A 21,666-nucleotide genomic window follows, 5' to 3' on the forward strand; every position below is an offset into this window, starting at 1 on the left:
AGGTACGTCATCGAGCGTCATCTGCACCATGGCGACGGGGACGCTGAGAGCTTTGCTGTGCAGTTGCTCGATCATATTCCTGTTAAAATTAAACGCCATTTCTTGCCAGCAGTTTTCTATATCTCTTCAGCAGCCTTCGGATTGTGCTGCTGAAAGTTATTTTGATATTTCGAGCTTGTCTTGTGTGAAATGTGGACCGAATCAAGTCAACAGCAAATCAGGTACGCGCGCGCGAACAGATTAGTTTGCTTTGTTTTGACCAGCCTAGTCTGTAAATGATAGAAGTTCTACACTAGAGAGCAGTCATTTACTGATATATCGACATAATTGTTGTTGATTTAACCTAGATTAATTCGAGTAAGCATCTGATCAGTGAATCCACTGCACGCGAGCTGATAAAAACGTTATGCAAATATAGCTAACGTTACTCAAAACACCACAATAAACAAATAAATGCTTACAATAGAGAGGTTTGTTTGTCATTATTAAACATAAAACTTGTTATAACATGCTTAATTGTAAACCAGCTTGTACGTGTATGTGTATTTCTGCCATATAGGACTTGCATGTGAGTGTCAGACTGGTTTCAGGGTGCTGGTCAGTAATGGGGCGTCCATCACGTGCCAGCAGTGTCCTGAGGCCGGTCAGGTACTGTATTGAATTTGGATTACTCATTTGAGATCTCGTATGTTATTACTGTATTAAGAATACTAATACTATTTTACTCAAATTCGCAGGGGGTTACTCAGGATGGGTATGGATGTATCCGTTGTCCTGGAAGTGTAGGGGTGAATGGCAAGTGCCAGTGTCCTGAGGGAAGTGTGCTGGGTAGGTAAACGGTGCACAGTTTTAGGTAAACGTTGCTGCATTTTTAAAAATAATTGTATGGCATCTTATTGTATTTGTCAGTGGAGAGAGATGGGAATGGGAATCCATTAAATGCAGCGAGATGTGAACCATGTAGTGCGACAGAGCCTGCTTTTTCTGCCCCAGATATGACAGGCAAAAGGTAATGCTGCCGTTCCCATCAATGGCACTGGGTTTTCATGTTGCATTAAAAGCAATTAATTTTGTCCGGATATGTGTATGCTTAGGTGTGTGAGATGTGAGGACTCGTTCATCAACTCATCTCAATCGTGTGTTTGCGGGACATCAAACGTACTGGTGAGAATTTGGTGCATTCGTTTACATTGATGTATATGTTTATGTGACGCATTTAGAGTGATGAGAAAAATCTCACTGTTTACAGGCAGGAGGGATGTGCTTCCCTCCAAACAGTTTGCCTACCTCAGTTGCCTCAAATGTCATCTTTGGCCAACTGGTAAGAGTCCAAAGTTAACATTATGAATTGTGTTTGTGTACTGTTGTTAGTGTGCTTGGGTTCATTGTTTTAAAGTTTAATGCGTGTTTGTGTTACACAGACCCTCTCTCTCCCATCAGCATGGTTTTCAAGATTCATGTATTCTTCAGCAGCTGCCTGTTTGGTAAGTTCCTACACACACATGCATTTTCATCTATTTAACTGGTCTACTAGAATAGGGTTTCACTTTTATCACATCATTTTGCATTGTTGCCGTGTCTCTTTCCAGTCTGTTTGTTTAGTTCTCATCACTATGAAGCCCCTTCTTCCAAAAAGCGCAATGTGCTCTGATTGCTCAGCTGGATCATTGTGTAGTGTTGACCAAATGTCACGCCCTAACCATAACCATTGCTGTGTCCCAATTCGCATACTATCCGTACTAAATAGTATTCGAAAAAATAATTAGTACGTCCCAAATTGTAGTATGTTGAAAAGAGTATTCCAAAGATACTCGGGTGGTCTACAATTTCCGGTCAAAATTCGAAGTACAGATCGACGCACACTCTAACGGCTGATATTGCCAACAACCCATTGCGAGTTGGACGAGGATTCGATTAGAACTACAAACGCGGATAAAAAGTGTTAATAAACTACAAACATAACGGATGTGCGAGTCCGACGGTTAAGTAGAGAGGTATAGGTTTGAGTGATCAATTATGAGTATTTCACCTGACGAAAAGATATTTATTCAAAGTTCTCCACATTATATTTCACCTACAGCAGCATTGAGAGCTTTTGTAATGATGCGATTGGCCATTAACTTTTAAATGCATCATTATATTTAAACTGCAAACACATGAGGGGAGTCTCTGCATTAAAGACCCACGAATGGCAGATCAACATGCGTCTACATTTCTCTCCGATACGGTAGGAAATTAAACTGAATGTGGATGATTTTAACTGTGACGCGATGCACGTAACTAAGCGACAGAGTCTGTTAAAGATGATGAAGTAGTATGTCCCAAAGCTTGCCTACTCTTCTGCTACACCCTCAAAAGTATGTACTTTTTCTTCACAAAAAGGTTGTAGTATAAGTAGGCGAATTGGGACGCAGCACATGATTTTCAGCACACTACTAATGAAACTCAACCAGGCCTCGTCCTTTTTTTTGCGCATGCCCTGGGAATTATTTAAATGAGGGATATTGTGATGTGTACATTCCCGGAAAAACTTAAACCTACAAGCGAGGCATTTAAGAGAGTTCAGTAACAGTGTTTACTGATATAGACAATAACTCCCTTTGAAGTGGGCTTTGTAACTTAACTCAAACAGCAACATTACGATCCACACTATAGAAAGTTGAAAATTTTAAAAAGCATAATAGGTCCTCTTTAAATGTTTATGTGCCGTACTTCTGAACACATATACGTTTTGTTCACTTTGTTCTGTAGTTGTTCTCTAACCGGACAGCATGCCAGTCTCTGGGCAACATGTGTGTGATGAACATGCACTCTTCCAGCACCATCAACAATGATGCCTGTGGCCTCTACAACACAATCTACAGAGCAACAGCTGCTCAGGGCAGCAGCCAGGACATCTCCTACTGGTAATACATATACAGTTATTATATTGTACTTTGCTATTTACTATTGGACCATTTTAAATTGGCCAAGAGAGCTCTGTAGCGACTATGAGTCAGATAAAATAATAACTCAACGGGGAATTGAATTAAAATGAAAGAGACTCGAATTACACTATAATTTATAATTAATTCAGAATTAACGTTTACACCTTAACTTATTCGTCCGCCGATGTGTAAGAACTTAAAGGGGACTCTGTTAAAGGTGTTGTGAACTTCAGTTGTTTCTTGAAGTAGAGACCAGGAGACGTCGGGATCAAACAGAATTAATTATTTTAATGAGAACTCTCTGTGCTGCAGGTCGCCCGAAAACAGTCTGATTTAAACAGCATACCTGATAGGTTATATACATTCCAAAGGGGGAGAGATTATACAGCAGGGGAGGAGACACTCTAAGCAATATAATGCAAATGTTGTATAGGTTAAAAAAGGACACACCCTACATTCCTGTCTCATCAGCCGTAATTCAATCAGCATAACAGTGTCATTCAAATGCATAGATGCTAATCCAATCACTCAAGCAGTATTGCTCTAAACTTGTCATGGTAAATAGTCGTGAGTGCATAAAGACAAAATACTTAATGTCTCAAACACTTACACGGCCTGACGTCCTCAAGTTCACTTCAAAATGTAATGTTTTCAGTTATATTCTATTACATTGGAACCTAGATATAACAATGTATACATTTGTAACCCCACAAAGGGAAACATGTATATTTAGCTCAAATTAATGAATTAATGAATTCATAGGGAATTTTGAGAGTCTATTTTACAGCCGAGCAAATGACTCTTCCAGCGTTCATTTGAACGGGCCGTAAATATCAACTCTGCAGCGGATATTAATATCCGAACAATAGTAAAACACTATTTAACAGCCAGGTAACTTAGATCGGCAGTTCAAGACATTAAATTCATAAGCACATAACACAAGAACAGTTATCTTTGAATACAAACGGAACTTTATTGATTTCTCTAACACATCAAACTAATATCTAACATAAACACACGCACTTGCACATTCACACACGTTGCAGAAAGGAAGAAGGTGAGGAAAAGAATAAGTTCTAAGATAGAAATTATGAAATCCCAAGCAATATATGCATTTATCACACATAACCTGAAGAAACCATTGATCAGTAATTTAACCTCCTATCGTTTCTTAGGCAGGGTTATTACATTTGATCTAATGCACCAGTTCAGCTTGGAATCTAGAGGTATTACTTGCGTTTTTGTCTCGTGTTGTCTCAGACAGGGGATTCTCTTTCCCCGCTGGAGAAGGGGTTTTCCCAGGTCTTTGATTCGCTGAAGGACTGGTCGTGTCTTTTGATCGACGTCTTGGGAAGCCAATCACGTGGCGTGTTGGCGGCTGGCTGGAGGTCTTGTGGGCGTTGTTTGAAGTTGAAGCGCGCTGTCGGAGACTTGTTGAGAATCTTTTGCCGCGAAACTTAACAGAACCCGAGACTTAACGGAAAGAAAATAAACTTTAAGTAAAAGAAAGGAAAGTGAGAGAAGAGCAGATGGCCTGAATGAAATCGTTGTTTAACCCATTTTCTCTGATCTTGGTCTGCCACGATCGTCAGATCGTCTCCTGGGAGCTCTCCGTTCAGAATTCAACTCTGGTCAAACTGCTAGGATTTAACTAATCTCTGAACGAACAGGCCTTGAACCGGCTCGAACTGCTGGCTCTGAACAGGCTGCAAACAGGCTCTGAACCGACGTGAATAAAACTGAACCGCTGTGAACTGACTTGAACTGAATTCTTCGTTCGTGTTCTGAGATTAAACTCAAATATTTGCCCATCCCCTGGATGGGTTCTGGCCAATTAGGGTTCAGGGGTGACTCTGTCTCCACCCCTCCCATAAAATTGGGTTATCTATAGTAATTTAGTTTCCTGCTCTTAATCAGAGAGTAAATTTAGACCTAATTTCTTACTATAAGGACATGATGAATTCTATAAAGATTTAATTCAGCTCATCTGTTGGATTATACCCTTACTCATTCAATAGTTACATAATCGCATGAATTGTGAGTAATATACATGCATAATAGTCACGTGTATCAGTTGTAACACACTAACAAGCTATGTCGAAGGCTATTTGAATGAAAGTCCAATAATCAGTGATTTGATGCACTCCATATGTAACAGTTTCTGTGAGTTTGCTTGGAGTTTTAGCTGTGTCATGTGGAGTTAATTTACCGGTCATTGAAAAGACAGAGATCTGGTTTGTTTCTTTGTCTTGTGATCACAATGAGTCCTTTGTCCTCTTGGTCTAAGTTTTGGACAAAAGTCCATAGGAAGTCGGTTAATTATCTACAACTAGTAGCTCCGGGCAGAATCGAGCTTCCGTCTCTCTGGTGATAAATGGTCGATTTCCTGGGGTCTGGAGCTGAATTTGTGCTTTGTAAAAAGGGATGTTAATTTGATCGAATCATTTGAAAGATTCATTCATCTATATGTCTGTGCCCACAATTGCTACAGCTCTGTCCAACAGATAATTTTGTATACTGTTACCATACAACATAAAACAAGCTAATTGTGTTCCACTGGTTTGACACATTTCTTAACATACTCTTATGACATTGCTGATTTCCCCTTAATCCTTCTGTTAATTTGCACAAATGTCTTCTTTGGATTCATGTCACGTTCTCACATATGTGTGAGCGGTGCTGCAAATTTTTCTTAAATTATCATTAATAAGATCTGTAATCAACCATAGGAGATCCGTAAATTGCAACATAAATTGCATCTGTTATATTTAAATACAGTGTGATTCATTCAAAATCAACTGCTTTATGACTGAGATGAGGTTTGAGAAGAGCTGAATTGATCTGATATTACATCAGTTGCATATTACAGCTGCTTACATAATGATACTTTTAAGAAGTAGCACTGTCAAATGGGCAGAAGAACCCAGTGTGCTCGTATTTGTGATTCTCATAGACAATGTTGTGGCTGTAGGAGGACAAACCTGCCTTGGCTATACTATGGAGAACAGCTTGGGTTGGCATCACGGATTCTACAGAATGAACCACTTCCTGTTGGATTCAGCTTTAAAGGGGCACAAAAGGTAAACACCATGGACATCTAAACATTATTGTAAACATAAACATACATGTTGTCATTTTCGCAAACCGTCTTCCCACTTTCAGAACACTAACATCGAGCTGCGGGCTGCTGTTTACTCGGTGCGTGGGGAGTTTATGAGATGGGAGAGTGTCAGTGGAGGAAACCTGCAGGTACATTTTAAGAATAAAAATATTCTTATTATTTTCTAACTTAAGAAGTTAGAAAGCCTGTCATTTGTTTCTTCTTTTTTTATTAAAATTTTATTTCAATTAAATTCCCATACCAGGAACATATCAATATGAAAGCTCCCATGAGTCATTTTCCTCTTAAAAAAATATGTTCTTAAAGGGATGGTTTACCCTAAACTGAAAATTAAGTCATAAATTACTATATATACATACTGCAATATTCCATGAAAAATAAGGTATTTTGATTTCAAGATTACTTTAACATTCTTACTAACTTCTAATTTCTCAACCTGACCCCTCTTTGTGAAAGCTTATAATAAAACAACTGGAATTGAAAAGTATTGTGCTTAATTTATCCTCTGTACTGAATGAATGAAATTGGAATGAATGAGACTGAATGAAATTGGATGGACTATTCTGTTGTTTATTTATTTACTTTTTAATATTTTTCATTTCATTTCTGTGTAAAGCACTTTGAATTGCCACTGTGTATGAAAGGTGCTATACAAATAAACTTGCCTTGCCTATAGCTCTGTCCAGACACCCTTACCAGTCAACAGTCCGCCTTCACTTTTGGGACAGCCTACAAGCAGAGTGTGAGTCTCAGTTATCTTCTGTGTCTGTGAAATTCATAATAAAGAATAATAAAGCCCTGTTGAAATGTATGGTTTAAACTGCAAAGATAAAACATACATTCAAATTGTTGGGTCAGATGTGAAGGGGGAGGAGAAATTGTATGCGTGTCATGTTTTTTGACAAGAAAGACGTCCACATAGTATATACCTGTGCATCCTGGCTTAAAGCTCCTTAGAAAGCTTCCTCACTCCTCGTTCCTCTCCTCCTCATGGTGCAATCAGAGAACTGAGATGTCTTTTAAGATAGCCAACTTTGATTGGACAGAGGAGCGAGGAAACAAAGAATCAATTTTAGTATTTAGAAGAATTCTAGATGTGTTCTGTCATATTGTATTGAGCAATTTGTTCTGCTGTTTTGTATTTATGCATGTTTTTATCTTCAGCTGAATATGTGGATGTGTGTTAAAGGTTTTTTTCTTTCCTTAGTGTGTTCTTTCTGTGTCAGAGCTCTTGACTGGTTATCCAGAGCCTGTGTTCTATGACGTGTTCCTGGTCATTCAGAAGGCACAGGATGACAAGCGTCTTCTTGCAGTGCCTCTCCTAAATGTCAACCAGCAGTTTAATGGCCAGTTCACTAATCAGGGTACAATATACAAACACATTTTTTGATCAAACACTGTCATTTGTGAAGAACTTGCTGCTAAATTATCTCCATGCCACCTTCTCCTGTGTCAGGATCTAACATGAATAACTGGTACCTGACCCGGAGGCTGATGCTTGTGGACACGTTGAGTGGGAGAGAAAACTCTTTGAGTTCTTCACCCAGAGCCATACGTGTGGCCTCTAACATTAAGATCGGGTAAATACTACGCACTCCCAAATGCATAATACACACATAAGGGCTTTTCACACTTGAAATTAAGTCATTATAAACCCCAAGTAAATGGAATTCTGGGTTATCTTGCTTCACATTTCACATTACTCATAATTTGCTCGGTGTTAACAAATAATCTTGGTTTTTCATAAACTGACGTTTCACAATGTACAATCTTAAACCCTGTGTTAACGTCCTTTTTCGCACATTTGCGGAGGCTCAAGCATTGCACATTCTCATATTACACATCTGTACTATAATTTTTCTGACTTGTGTGGACTTTTCGGGCTATAACGGTAAGACTGAAAAGTCTCTTCTTCACTCCAGTTGAAATGTTTTCCATTGCTGTTTTCCATTTCCTTGCCCCTTCAAAGCACAGGAATATAAGGCATGTGATTGGGTGCTGGTTGCTAATCATCTAGTCATAACATTCTAATGCCGCTGTACATGTTTGGCACTGCAATATGGGGTTAGAATTAGGGTTTCATAGCCCTGAGTAAAAAGTGGTGCTAACCCTACTTCTAAAAGCTGGGTTTAAAGTGTTAGTTCACCCAAAAATGAAAATTCTGTCATTAATTAGCCTCATGTCATTCCAAACCTGTAAAACCTTTGTTCATCGTTTATCCATCCTTCGACACGGAAGAAAATAAATTGTTTAAAGGGGCTATATGCGTTTTTCTGAAATTTAAACTCGCGACTGACACCTGTGGCCAAAAAACAAAACTGCTCTTATTTTCTGCTCGCTCTCGCAGCGGTGGTGACGTCACATCCGCAGACAGCGCGGGAAAAAAACGACCCGCCAGAAAATAGGAAAAATAGGATACAGGCTTATAGGTGCACCCACTGTGAGCGGACAAGGTGTCAGTATGCTCATCAGGAGATGTTTGAGTCATAAATGGTAAAATAAAAAGGCTATTGTTACGTTTATTTTGGGGGAAAAGTTGCATATAGCCCCTTTAATAAAGTAATTATTTATTTTTATACATTTTTTGTAGCCTGGATGCCAGCCGAATTTAGCCCCGCCCACAATTTTTTTTGCTCAGGCAATTCGGTCTGGACTCGCTCCATAGAGGAGGAATTATGCCCGAACAGAAACTGTTCGGACCAATGAAATTGTCAGGGCGGGCTTTAGACGATGATGGACAGATGATCAACAGTAACGTAATCATCCACGTCATCGAAGGCTCTTGGGTTGAATTTGCTCTTATCCTAAACGGAGAACTTGTTCGTATATGCATTCACCTTCACTATTTCTCTCAGAAACGATGATCGTGTTGGTAAGTACTCTGTGTATCCTTAAATTATTTTATTACTGGCAAAGATCGTTTACACTCATATTTTTCTTGTAACGTTACTTAATCCAGCGTGCGTGCAGACAGGGTTTCCAAGTGTTTTTGCAATGTCGCGCACAATTGCTACTCAAAACTATAGCCCAAAACAATAACTTCCGGGGGGTTCTCCGGAAAAAAATGGCGTTTGGTTGGCAAAATATGTTATTTTGGCAAGGTTGCCTGCTAAAATTCGCATTCCTGGGTTTATATAATCACATAATTGGGGTCGCTTCAACCCGCGGACATGGAGAAAAACACGGACTTGGTAACACATTGCAGTTGAGTTCTGTTGACATTTGACAACTAACGTTACGCGTCGCTCCGTTGCTCTGATTGGTGTGGGTCTATCCAATTGAGGTCTTTCCTGGCTCGGTTGAAACACGCCCCATAATCAAAGCTCAATGGAGCGGTACCAGACTCAAATTCTGACTAGAATTGAGTACATTTTTTGCACACTAAAAGTATTCTCGTCGCTTCATAACATTTAAAGATGAACCACTGTAGTTACATGGACAATTTTAACAATGTCTTTTACTACCTTTCTGGACCTTGAAAGTGGTAATAACATTGCAGTCTATGGGAGCCAGAAAGCTCACGGATTTCATCAAAAATATCTTAATTTGTGTTCCGATGATGAACATGGGTCTTCTGGGTTTGGAACGACATGAGGGTGAGTAATTAATAACAGAAATGTCATTTTTGGGTGAACTAACCCTTTAAGAACTATGATAACCTAGGCTTAAGCTCAGTGTTAATAGTTTGAGATCTCACTAAGCTTGATGTGCTGCACTGAACAGGTTTCAACTGGTTCCGAATACACAGAAGGGACAGGTCTACCCCCCTTTGATGACCGTGGTCTACTCGGATATACTCGTCACTAACCCCAGCACACAGACTGTTACTGTAAGTCTACAACATGCCTTTACATGTAATAGCTTAGGCCAGGGGTTTTCAAACTGGAGACCACTGACTTTCTGCTGGGGTATTTGCAGAAAAGAAATAAAATCTATGAAAATATAATAAATACAGGGTTCCTACGGGTTTGGAAAAGTATGGAATTTGATTTGAGTAATTTCCAGGTCTGGAAAAGTATGGAAAATATTAATCAGAGTATGGAAAAATATTTATGTTTCCAGACTATTGTCCCTATTTCATTTTCTAAAAATAAAATTAAGAATTTCTAAATGTATATAATAAATATATAATATATAATACAATTGTTTTTTTTTTTTCATGGCGTTTGGATCAGTCAGCCAGCGCTGACGATCGTTTTTACACTTGATCTGCTGGAGTTTAGGTCTGCAGTGATTGGTTGTTACGTTGTTAGGCGGCAGTTGCCATCACAGCGCCCCTACCTCAAACTGCTTGACTAAAAACACCTGGAACGTTATGCTTGATTTTTACATTTGAGTGTGGACTTCACGGCAAACAAAATGGGAAAATGCAAGTTTTCCGAGGGCTGGCTTGCCGATCCTAAATATAAAGCCTGGTTAGCCAAAGATTTAACATTTATAAAGAAAGCTATTTGCAAACTTTATGTCAACTCATTTGACATCTCCAACATTGGGGAGGCGGCAATTGTAACCCATATGCTAGGTCAAAATAGTAGTGGGAAGTTTGGATCAATTTACTGACTCAGATCTTTGAATCTCGTTCAGCAAAATGAACAAATCTTTTTTCAAGTCATTTAATTTGTTCATGACATCAACGTCGCGGCCGCGGCCGCGCTCGTGCTCACAGCCGCATGTAGACAGATCGACTCAAAATCGGAGACACGCGAGACTGATCGGCCGATCACCGGTCAGGCCGATCATGCAGAAAATCTGCCAATTCCAAAACCCTGGCCGATCAATCGGTGCATCTCTAATTTAAATGTACAAAATTACAAATATGAATAACATTGCACTGATTTAGAGCTTTGAACTTGACTGGGTTTGGTGTTAAATTGACTTGTACAAGCAACAGTAGCTACAATTTTCAAATTTACAAATTTAACATGATAGCCTACATAGAGGTTTTGACTCAGAGTGTAACATACTTGTCGGCGCCGATAGCATTGTGGGTAAGTGTGTCGCCATGTAGTGCTGTTGTGCTTCGGGAGACCCGAGTTTGAGATGGACTTTTCCCAATCCCGCCCCCCTCTCTCTCCCTCCTTACTTCCTGTCTAGCTACTTTCCTATCCTAATAAAAGGCAAAAACGCCAATACTAAATCTTTAGAATGTAACATACTTGTTAGCAGTTGAATTTTAATATGGTCGGAAAAATCTGTAGGGAAGTCTGGAAAAGTATGGAATTTTGAAATGAAAATTGTGTAGGAACCCTGTAAATAGTAAAGCATACTTATAGTACATTTTATAGTAAATAAATTGACAGAATTTAACGTTATTACCATTTTGACATGATTTGACCATTATTAGCATTGTGCTTTATAAAACGCAGGTCTGAAATCGTACAATATTATACACATTTTAAAGTGTTTAAATGACCAGCTAGCTAAGATATTTTCTGTTTTTATGTATGTACAGGTATCTTTCTCTCTTGAGTATACAATGGACCAGGTTGAAGCTCGGATCAAAACTGATGTGAGTATGAAAATGCACCTAACGCCAGTTTTTCTGTTTTCTGTTGGTCAGGAGACTAAGGACATTCTGGTGTATGTTGTAATGCTGCTTGTTTATTTATATGTGGATTTATATCCAGATTGCTCTTGGTGTGCTGGGAGGGGTGGCTGTTGTTCACTCTTTATTGAAGACCGCAAGCTGGAAAAGAAGAATTGCATCTCCTCTCATTGACCTACAGGTAAGAACTCCCATTCCGACATGGTTATAAACACAATGTAAAACATATATTCATAATAATGTCCCGTTCTATTTCAGACCATTATGAAGTTTCTGGTGTTTTATGCTGGTGACCTAGCAAATGTTTTCTTCATCATCACTGTTGGAACAGGCCTCTACTGGCTCATATTCTTTAAGGTTTGCATTTGTCATGTCTTTGGGTGATGCTGTCTAGTCTATTATGAATGCGATGAAGCCTTACATAAATCTTTTTTTCCTTTTTCCTTTCTTTTTCTGTCCCTCTCAATATTTTCCAGACAGTGGAGGCAAGTCTGTCACTTTTTCTGTTGTTAGCATAGTCTCACCCACTTCTCAAATATCGGTTTTAGTGTCTTTGTTTCTTTGTGATTTTCTTCCACTGTCCTATCAAATGAGATTTTTTTTTCTAGGATGTGCTGTTTACATACCCATTATTTTCGATGGAGATCTTTAGGTCTAAATGCCTGTTCACATCAAGACAATTGTGCAATTTTGTGTTTCTGACACCCGCGGTATTTACATTATTTCAAATAGCCGTTCAGAATTATGTATTCAATATAGTGTATTTATGTGTATTACCGCTAAGTAACCTACTCTGTTCGTGAGCACCACCAATCATAATTTTTAAGTGTCTCTGCTTGTCTCTAAAAGCATTATTTTATTGGTTTGCCAGTAAGTTAAAAACCCAATACTTAAATTTAAAAGTGTAATCCGGCTTTAAAAATTTATTTTAAATCCTGTCGTCACCTGTGCGCAATGAATCTTAGGATAGTCTGGGCCGCAAATGATTAATTCGTTGTATCCTTCGTGCCCTGGGTGTAGAGGAATTTACGGTTAACCAGATATGATGAATGAAGAGTCAGAGATGCAGTAAATTGAAGAAATATGTACACGCTCACAAGGAGTTTGTAGGCCACTCTGTGTACACACTCAGTACAACAGCAATTCTTTTCTAACACAGGTCACTAAACTACATCATTACTTCAACTTGAATGATTCTGATTGGTTAAGACATAGATACACTTAGAAAATCTTCACACATGGACATATATATATAGTTCGAAGTGTATCTCCAATGATTATCCGGATGACAACAGGTGTCGTGATTTAGTGACCAACCAAGGTCACATATCAGTGTTTCTTGGTGTCAGTTCGTCTAAAAGATGGCATTTCATCTCCCCTGGGTGCCAGATGTTCACCCCACTATAGCAGGGCCTGTAACAAAAGATACTGACGCACACACACACACACACACACAGCTTATTCAAGGTCGAAGTTGGTTGAGCTCTAGCTCTGATCAGGAAACTTTCCCAAAACATGCTGATAAGATGTACTTTCTCTCAGAAAGAGGTTCAGACAATATTCTTCACTATTTTCTAGTGATTGAAGATGAAAAGTAAGTGCTTTAACTGTGAATTGGTCACATAGGAAACATAGGCCTCAGTGACCTCGGCTGTCAATGTCAGCTAGAAAAGTAAAAATATGTTTTAACATGTGTTGGGTGCTTCTCTCAAAAACATGGAGAGAGCATGTTCCAGTGAAAAGACATGTAATTCTATAACTACTATAAGTCTCATAAGCTTGAGTCTCAACATTTAGAAGGCAAAATATTGATTAATACTTGATTACAAACAACTCAAAATGATACAGTTGCAAGAAAAAGTATGTGAACCACTTGCAGAATCTGTGAAAATGTGACTAAATAAGAGAAATCATACTGTTGGGGTAACAGTTTCAGACCCAGAGACCAGATATGAGGAAAGAAGACCAGGAGTCAGGATGTTCAATCAACGAAGAAAATTTACTGAAGAATAGTTTGTAGTTTCATCGGTAGAGCCAGCATCAGAGTCTCACGAGGAGGTCGCAGGCCTGACCAATTATACCAGTTTCAAGGGCATAGATTACATCATCCCTAACATGTGGGAGACTTCTGATTAGTTCTAAAAACATGCAACATCCCTCACATGGATAGATAGAAAAGAATATTGCTAGTCTAGGTAGACTAGTTGTCGCCCCATCACTAGAATTAGATCATTGGTGACCTCGGAGGTCGCAGAAAATCGTCTTCAGGTCTGGTGTCGTATTCAGAAATGATTTAGGTCTGATCTCCAACATTGGACCTGCACAGATCATGCACGCACACACACACACAAAAGCTCCAAAGAATCTCAGTTCTCCCCAAAGTTGGAGAGTCTTAACTATCAACAAAACACTTCCCCAAAACATGCTGATACTACATCTAGTACAGAAGTGATTTCATTTTATTCTTTAAGAAAGATACATAAAAGAGGTACAATTCTGTAAATCCAGTGAAGTCACGTAGGACTGTGGCACATGTGACCCTAAGGTCAGCTAAAGCAGATATATCGTTAACACATGCTGAGGGGTCCTCTCAATCCTGTGAACTATTTTCTCACCCCCAGGATGTTTTACAACCATCCAGGACAGCTGCCTGTCAGCAGGCCTGGTTGCAAACTTCAGAGTGTACCTAGAAATGTGGATTAAAAACGCACACAGCAAGCGGAATACTAAAATCGTTAAAATAATTCATTAAAGGGGTGGTAAAACACATTCTTTCGAAGGCTTGATTGTGTTTGTGGGGTGCACTGTAACATGTGTTCATGCTTCGTTTTAAAAAAATTGCATAATTTTTCATATATTTGACCAAGAGTAAAGACTGCAGATCTATAGTGATTGCTACTGAATGGCATTGTTACTTTTGTATTTTTAGAACGATTATAGCCAAATATCTGTCGCAAGAACTATTAACCCAAAACTAACACTAAACACTGGCTTTACTAGTAGCCAAATCAAACACAGAACCATGTTTAGCATGCCTGTAGATAAACAATACATAAAAGCTCTAATTATCCCATAATTTACTCGCCCTCAAGCCATCCTCTGTGTTTTTTGACTTTCTTTTTCCAGGCGAACACAATCAGAGTTATATAAAAAAAATCCCCTGGCTCTTCCAAGCTTTATAATGGCAGTGAATGGTAAATTAGATTTTGAAGGTGGAAAACATGCATCCATCCATTCTAAAAGTAATCCACACGGCTCCGGGGGGTTAATAAAGTCCTTCTGAAGCGAAGCGATGCTTTTTTGTAAGAAAAATATCCCTACTTAAATCTTTAAAACCTAAAATAAATATCTTCTGTCAGATAACCGTACACAAGTCGACTTGCGCCAAAAGAGTAACTTGTGACGCAATGTATGATGTAAGAGTAGCATAAGCTTTGACGCCTCACGCCGTTCAAACAAATAGGGCTGGGCAACAAACTCAAGCTCCTCTTATATCTCAATCCTCCGACATTTCTCTTGAAAAATTCTCGTTTTAAACTTCTAATTCGTGACTGGTGTTTTGTTTTGCTCTATCTGCTCCGCTTCCACGTTTGTTCATGCGTCGGGGCACAGGTTACTCTTTTAGTCGACTTGCGTATGGTCATCCACCTGGAAGCTAGTTCTTTTAGGCTATAAAGATTTAAATATGGATATTTTTCGCACAAAAAATGCATCACTTCGCTTCAGAAGGCCTTTATTAACCCCCCGGAGCCGTGTGGAGTACTTTTAGAATGGATGGATGTGCTTTTTTAACCTTCAAAAATCTTCAAAACCTTGACCTTCATTTACCATTCACTGGCATTATAAAGCTGGGAAGAGCCTGGATATTTTTTATTATAATTCTGATTGCTTATTAAATCTGTCGCTTTGACGGCATGCGAATGTTTTTGTTGTCTAAACAGATGCATTAACAGCCATACATTCAAATTAAAATGTTTATCGCACTGATCTTTGTCTTGGTGTGAACGGGCCTTAAGATGGAATCGAGACGTATAAAAACAAGGCTTTTTTTGTATATCTCCAGGCCCAGCTATTTGTGTCCGTGTTGCTGCCTTTACCAGCTCAGGAGGAGCGTTTTGTTGTTTATGTTGGTTGTGCCTTTGCATTGAAGGTGAGTGCAAATATGTACATCAGCTTATACAATGCAGTTTGCATAATTTAAGTAATAATTTGTCTCTTCTCTCCGTTCCCTTTCTTCCCAGTTTAACCCAACTCTTATTTTCGTTATAGACTGTACAATTTCTTCATAAGCTCTTTGTTCAGCTATCTGTGGATATTTTCTTCATAGACTGGGAAAGACCTCGTGGTAAATCCAGTAAACATGTGGAGGGTAATTACATTGTTCCTCTAATGTGTTTTTCAAATACACCTATACTTATACAGTTTTAACCCAATTGTTTTTTTATGAATATTCTATATTAATGTGTTTTAATGTGCTCAGGGTCTGGCGAAGCAAAAAGTCAAGCATCTCCTGTCAGTATCTGGAGAACATATTTTGTGGCCAATGAGTGGAATGAGATTCAGACCATTCGCAAGATCAACCCCACTTTTCAAGTCATTGCTGTTCTCTTTTTTCTGGAGGTGAGACCAACAGCACGCAACATCTTTGATCTACAGTTTGCCTAAAGATCTTATTCTCAAACTGGTCACTCAGATAATGCCACTTTGTTAAGAATTGTGTTAACAAAAAATTAATATTGTGCTTGCAGGTGGTGGGCTTCTCAAATTTGGCTCTAAGAGACCCCTTGTCCAACCTGCGTCGGTCTCCTGAGGCATACACACCTTCATACAGCCTCGTACTCCGCTACGGTGTGGCTTCTGCTATGTGGCTCTGCATTGGCTTAATGCAGGTAAAAAAAAAACCATATAAACGCAAAGACAAGCAGTCTGTCTCTTTGAGTGTGTCACCTGTGCTATTTCACACATTCCTTTTTGTGTCATATTACTTTAGATGATATTCTTCACAGTATTCCATGAGCGCTTTGTTGAGGACAAGATTCGTCAGTTTGTAGATCTGTGCTCAATCAGCAATGTAGGTATTAGGCAAAATAAAAATATTCTTTGCAGTTGAACAGACTATAATTCATAGCCAATAAATGTACAATTTAAGACCGCTTTTTTTCCTTTAAATGTATATATTTGTGTCTGTTAGGTCTCAGTGCTGCTGCTGTCTCACCGATGTTTTGGCTACTACATCCATGGACGTTCTGTTCATGGTCATGCTGACACTAACATGGATGAAATGAATACAAACCTGAAGAGGGAGGCGGTAAGATGGATTTTGAGTTTTACATTTTAATTTGAAGTATGAATGGGAGACTTATTTTATCTGTATGTGTTTTAGGAGAATCTGTGTGGCCAAAGGGGACTTTTGCCAAACTCAGACACTCAGACATTTCAGGTTTCAATAACCAACCGCCTGCGAGTACAATACGACCGGATTATTGAGCCGATCAACAGGGTATAAACACAACTGCACACACTTGTATTTACTTATCTAAAAGATACCATAAGTAAATTTGGCTTTGTTTTTTTTCATAAAGCCAGTAATGATAATGATTATTATTCTATAATAAAAAAAATTATTATAATATACAAGATAACTTTTTACATTTTTAGAAAAAAACATAATTTACTATTTATGATTAATTTTCCTTTTGAACATATATGCATTTGGCAGATGCTTTTATCTAAAGTGACATTTTGCACTGAAAGTATATCAGTTCATGCGTTCATGAGATTTTTGTCAAATTGAATAATTATCATGGTGACGCTAGAATTGAAAAACACAAGCAAAGTGTCTTTAAAAGCTTTTATTCTTGCCAAGAAGGTCAATTCAGACATGCAGGTTGTGCAGTCAGAAAAGACAAAAACCAAAGCTCGTTCTTTTATACCAGGGGTCGGGAACCTTTTTTGACCAAAGAGCCATTTTTTCATTTTTGGTTAATGCATTTTTCCAAAAGAGCCACAGAAAAAAATAATATTAAATTATTATTAAAAAACATGCTTTTTTCCCCAATAAAATTTCAACAAAAGTAATTATTAGGTCCATAACTAAAAAAAAACACATTTGCAGAAAACAATAAATAAATTGCAATATGGAATTAATTGTGCAGGGATTTGTGAGGTTGAGTTATAAATCCTCTTTGTGTGTGTGAACATCTACTGTGTTTACGTGAATACTCGACTTGGCATTTTGATATATTTCTGTAGTCTATTAATCTGACGTGCAGCCGAGGACAAAGCTGTGCTTGTCCGTGTTGCGCTCGGAGCGCGTGCACAACATCCTGTCAGTAATTCAATTGTCTTTCGTGACTTATCACGCTTTTATCATTCATTTTCGTCAACTGAAATCTGCGTGGATTATCATAAATACACATTTCTTTATCACAAGGGTCTCTGCGGCAAAAGCGAAAGTACCCGCGGGTGAAATGTCTCTTTCCACAACAGACCACCAGTTTCAATAAAAGGATATATTAAAGTTTGTATAGTCTACTTTTATATTTTCGCTGCTGTTCTAAAAATGGTTTTCGGTTACCTTAAACAAGCCACAGCTGCTTGAATCCCAGAGCAGAAGCTGTTACCACAGAAACGCAAGTGGTTATTGTTTGCTGTCGCGAGACTCGCGACTCGTGACACTCGCTAACAGCACTGAACGTGCGCGGCCGGTACAACTTGAATATTAGTTATTATCATACGTTTCATTAACTTCGGTTGGCTGTACAACAAGGGAATTGTAATTGGCTGCTTTTTTTCTGCAGAGAGCGGATCTCTGTTGATGTGTCTAATTTTTTTTATCGATCATTTACAGGGTGAGAGATGAGCCACATTATTTTTGTCAAAGAGCCAGGTGTGGCTCGCGAGCCATAGGTTCCCGACCACTGTTTTATACTCTCATTTCAACGGGCGAGGGCCAATAACACAAAAACCCAATAACAAACTCCTTTGTTGGCGTTATCTGCAGCTGTCCCACCTTGAAGTTTCCGAGAACTTGTTCAAGGCTACAGACAACGAACACACTAGTTATATTGAGAAAAGTATGGAAGCTTTATCAAACAAAAATGTGTTTACTACAGAACTAGAAAACATCTTATATATAACTTTAATATAATTAAAAACGCCTTATATGGTTTGATATAGTTTGCTATGTTCAAAATGTACCTTACACTTCTGAAGACAATTTTGTCTCTGAAGTATACTAAGCACACTCACACACAAATCTTTTGGCTAACAGTGTCTCTACCCCTACAGAGAAATGGTCCTTCAAGGTTGGTGGATGCTTCAGCCAATCCATGTGAGCAGAGCACAAAAGCGTACCATACAATGAACCGATTCCTGGGCTCTGTCATCGATCATGTGAGGATTGCATTTAATTGATGCTTGTGATTTCCCTGTAGTATATTGTGGTTTTGATTTGCTTATTCTGAATGCTTCGTATTCTCAGGCACATCGTGAGATGGATTACATCGTGAAAGATAAGCTGCTATTTGAGAGACTCATTGGTATGGAGTTTATAGAGCCACTGGATAAAAGCATCTTTTATAATGGTAAAAACACACTTATAATCATATGCACACATAATAAATCCCAGTCATTAGTGTTCTGAGTGAATATCTTTGTGTTTATCTTCCTTCAGATGATTCTCACTCATTCGCTGATGTCCTCTTTTATGGTAATGAGGCTGTGCTGTTGATCTTTGACACACTCTTTTTCTGTGTGGTGGATCTAGGCAGTCAGAACTTCATTCTCGCAGCTGTGTTAACATACATCCAGCAACTGGTTAGTATATGTGGATATGTTAATGGGCTGGTTTGGTTCGACTGTCTTGAGGTGATGATTAAACTGAAGTTTTAATATACTCTCCTTTAGGTCTTCAGATTAATCCGAAATGGAATGGGCCGCAGGAACCTAGCCAGCAAAACTCTGGTTGACAAAAGATTTCTTATCTAGTTCCTCTGCTTTTTCTACCTGCTTTCTGTTTCTTTTGTTGTAATGGTGTTTGTGTTTTATGCCATGGCAGCCTTCAGGTTTCGTCTACAGACTTTTGTATTTTTTTGCATAAAAGCATTATTTGTGCAAGATTTTTTTGTACTTTCTAAGCCAATACATTTTGGAGTTTGATGCATAAATGTTTTTATATTTAAATATTTTTGATCAATTAAATCATTACTTGGTTTTACATGTAGCGGTCTTCCTGAGTAAATCTGATACTACATACAGTATAGGCCCTGTTTACACCTGGTATTAAGCATTTTTGTCGATCGAATCACAAGTGGACGATGCTAAATACAGGTGTAAACAGTTTGTCCACTTTCAACCACTTCCAGATGTAGTCGAAACGGATTCAACCGGATTGCTTTGTGGTCGAATGTGTTCGAACAGCCACAAAAGACAGCCTACTCTTCGTCTACTGACCTAATGCATAAACATTATAGGAAGTGTGCTGGGCTGCTGGCCATTAGGGATTTAAACGGATGAAGACCCAAGTTTGGGTCTTATCACACACTCACAGCGTCCGGCGTGGTCTTGTGGCTATCGGAGCAGAAACAAAAGCTGATGATCTCCTTATGTTTTTTCCGTCAACTCAGTCTCCATGTGCGTTCAATGATTGAAAGATCTAAAAAAAAAAACTATACATAGACCCTCTCCTTGAAGAAATCAGGACAGAAGTGGTTGAAAGTGGACAGGATTAAAAGAGACAGATTAAAAAAACAGGTATGTGTCTCCCTCGTCTACTTGTGATCCGACTGACCAGAATACATCTTGATACCAAGTATAAACAGGGCCATAGACATAATAGATTGCATTAAGTTTGTGAAGGAGCTCAGCACATAGTCTGAAGTTCTTCAGAGCACACATATGCGATGACTTGTAAGTGTTCCTCTTGTTATGAATACGTGGTTCACTTGGAAGTTATGTATGTCTGCAAATAGTTTTTGATACTTGTGCAAAATTGATTTGCAGGCCCCAGTGAGGATTGAACTCACGACCCCTGGTTTACAAGACCAGTGCTCTAACCACTGAGCTATGGAGCCATACCTGTTCTAGCACTGTCCTCATTACCATTTAAAAAGTACAAAAGAAACCTTGCGTAGCACTTCAAAGGGTGTGTCCAACATTTCCCTGTAGCTTTGATTGTTTAGGAGGAATGACAAACAGATGACTCATTTCACAAATTACATCTTTCTATCTGCATAGCTTTATTTGTTCAATCCTAACACATATATTTACAATGACATTTATTTGCCAGGCAGTGATGACTTGATCAGAACTGTGCTGAAACAGCGCAAAGACCCGAATTCCACAAGAGGCTGAAATGTAAGACCCCGGGACCATAAAATAAGAGATCTGTCATTGTGGCACCAGCAAGTCTGACCTATAGCCATATAACTATTCCTCCAAGGATGATTTAGGTGATCCAAGATGGGTCAGAAGTAGGCACATCTTGACTATCACAAGGATAAATCATGAGATAAGATAAAGGAGGAGGATTCCTTACCGAGAGTTAAAACAGACTCCCTTTTGAGACCTTTTATTAACCTTATCCTGGAACACAAGACTGAAACCACACTCTGAATGGCACAGAGACTGACTTAACATATCAAGATTCAAGACGCATTAGATCAATCCCAAACAATAATATAAACACAACTATCAATCTAAAGTTACCCGTTTCCCTTAGTTGTATAAAGTTATTGAAATTTCAGATAAGAGAGTTGGTCATATCATTGTTTGGCTACAGCTTGCAGTAATTAAGATGTTTCCCAGTTTGTTTGCACTCACATATAGTCTGAAGTTCTTTACTTTGGTGTCTTTCGCTGTGTTGAACTTCAGATCAGATCTGTTTGATTGATTTTGTTATATTGGATTGACAGCCATTTTATGTTTGCAAAGTTGTTTTGATACTGGCTCAAATGTGTCATTGATTGCTCAGGCCCCAGCGAGGATCGAATTTGCGACCCCTAGTTTACAAGACCAGTGCTGTATCCACTGAGGCCCTGTCCACACGAACACGGGTATTTTCAAAACCGCAT

The 21,666-nt window shown here is 38.7% G+C and overlaps 1 protein-coding gene across 1 annotated transcript; it reads left to right on the forward strand.

Moving 5' to 3' along the window:
- Window positions 1–6: 6 nt before the first annotated feature.
- Window positions 7–20,251, forward strand: tmem67 (transmembrane protein 67). Its single transcript, XM_079836571.1, has 28 exons — window positions 7–221; window positions 560–648; window positions 738–828; window positions 910–1,009; window positions 1,095–1,164; window positions 1,250–1,321; window positions 1,422–1,484; window positions 2,752–2,906; window positions 5,899–6,007; window positions 6,090–6,176; window positions 6,725–6,790; window positions 7,256–7,412; window positions 7,505–7,628; window positions 9,772–9,877; window positions 11,501–11,557; window positions 11,676–11,774; window positions 11,852–11,950; window positions 15,657–15,743; window positions 15,863–15,962; window positions 16,074–16,213; window positions 16,342–16,482; window positions 16,584–16,664; window positions 16,785–16,901; window positions 16,977–17,093; window positions 18,884–18,988; window positions 19,077–19,179; window positions 19,269–19,411; window positions 19,502–20,251. The coding sequence occupies exons 1-28, from the start codon at window positions 29–31 to the stop codon at window positions 19,580–19,582; spliced, it is 2,952 nt and encodes a 983-aa protein (XP_079692697.1). The 5' UTR covers window positions 7–28; the 3' UTR covers window positions 19,583–20,251.
- The last annotated feature ends 1,415 nt before the right edge of the window (window positions 20,252–21,666 follow it).

This window comes from Gobio gobio, assembly GCF_949357685.1.
Source record: "Gobio gobio genome assembly, chromosome: 15".
Classification (NCBI taxonomy): Eukaryota; Metazoa; Chordata; class Actinopteri; order Cypriniformes; family Gobionidae; genus Gobio; species Gobio gobio.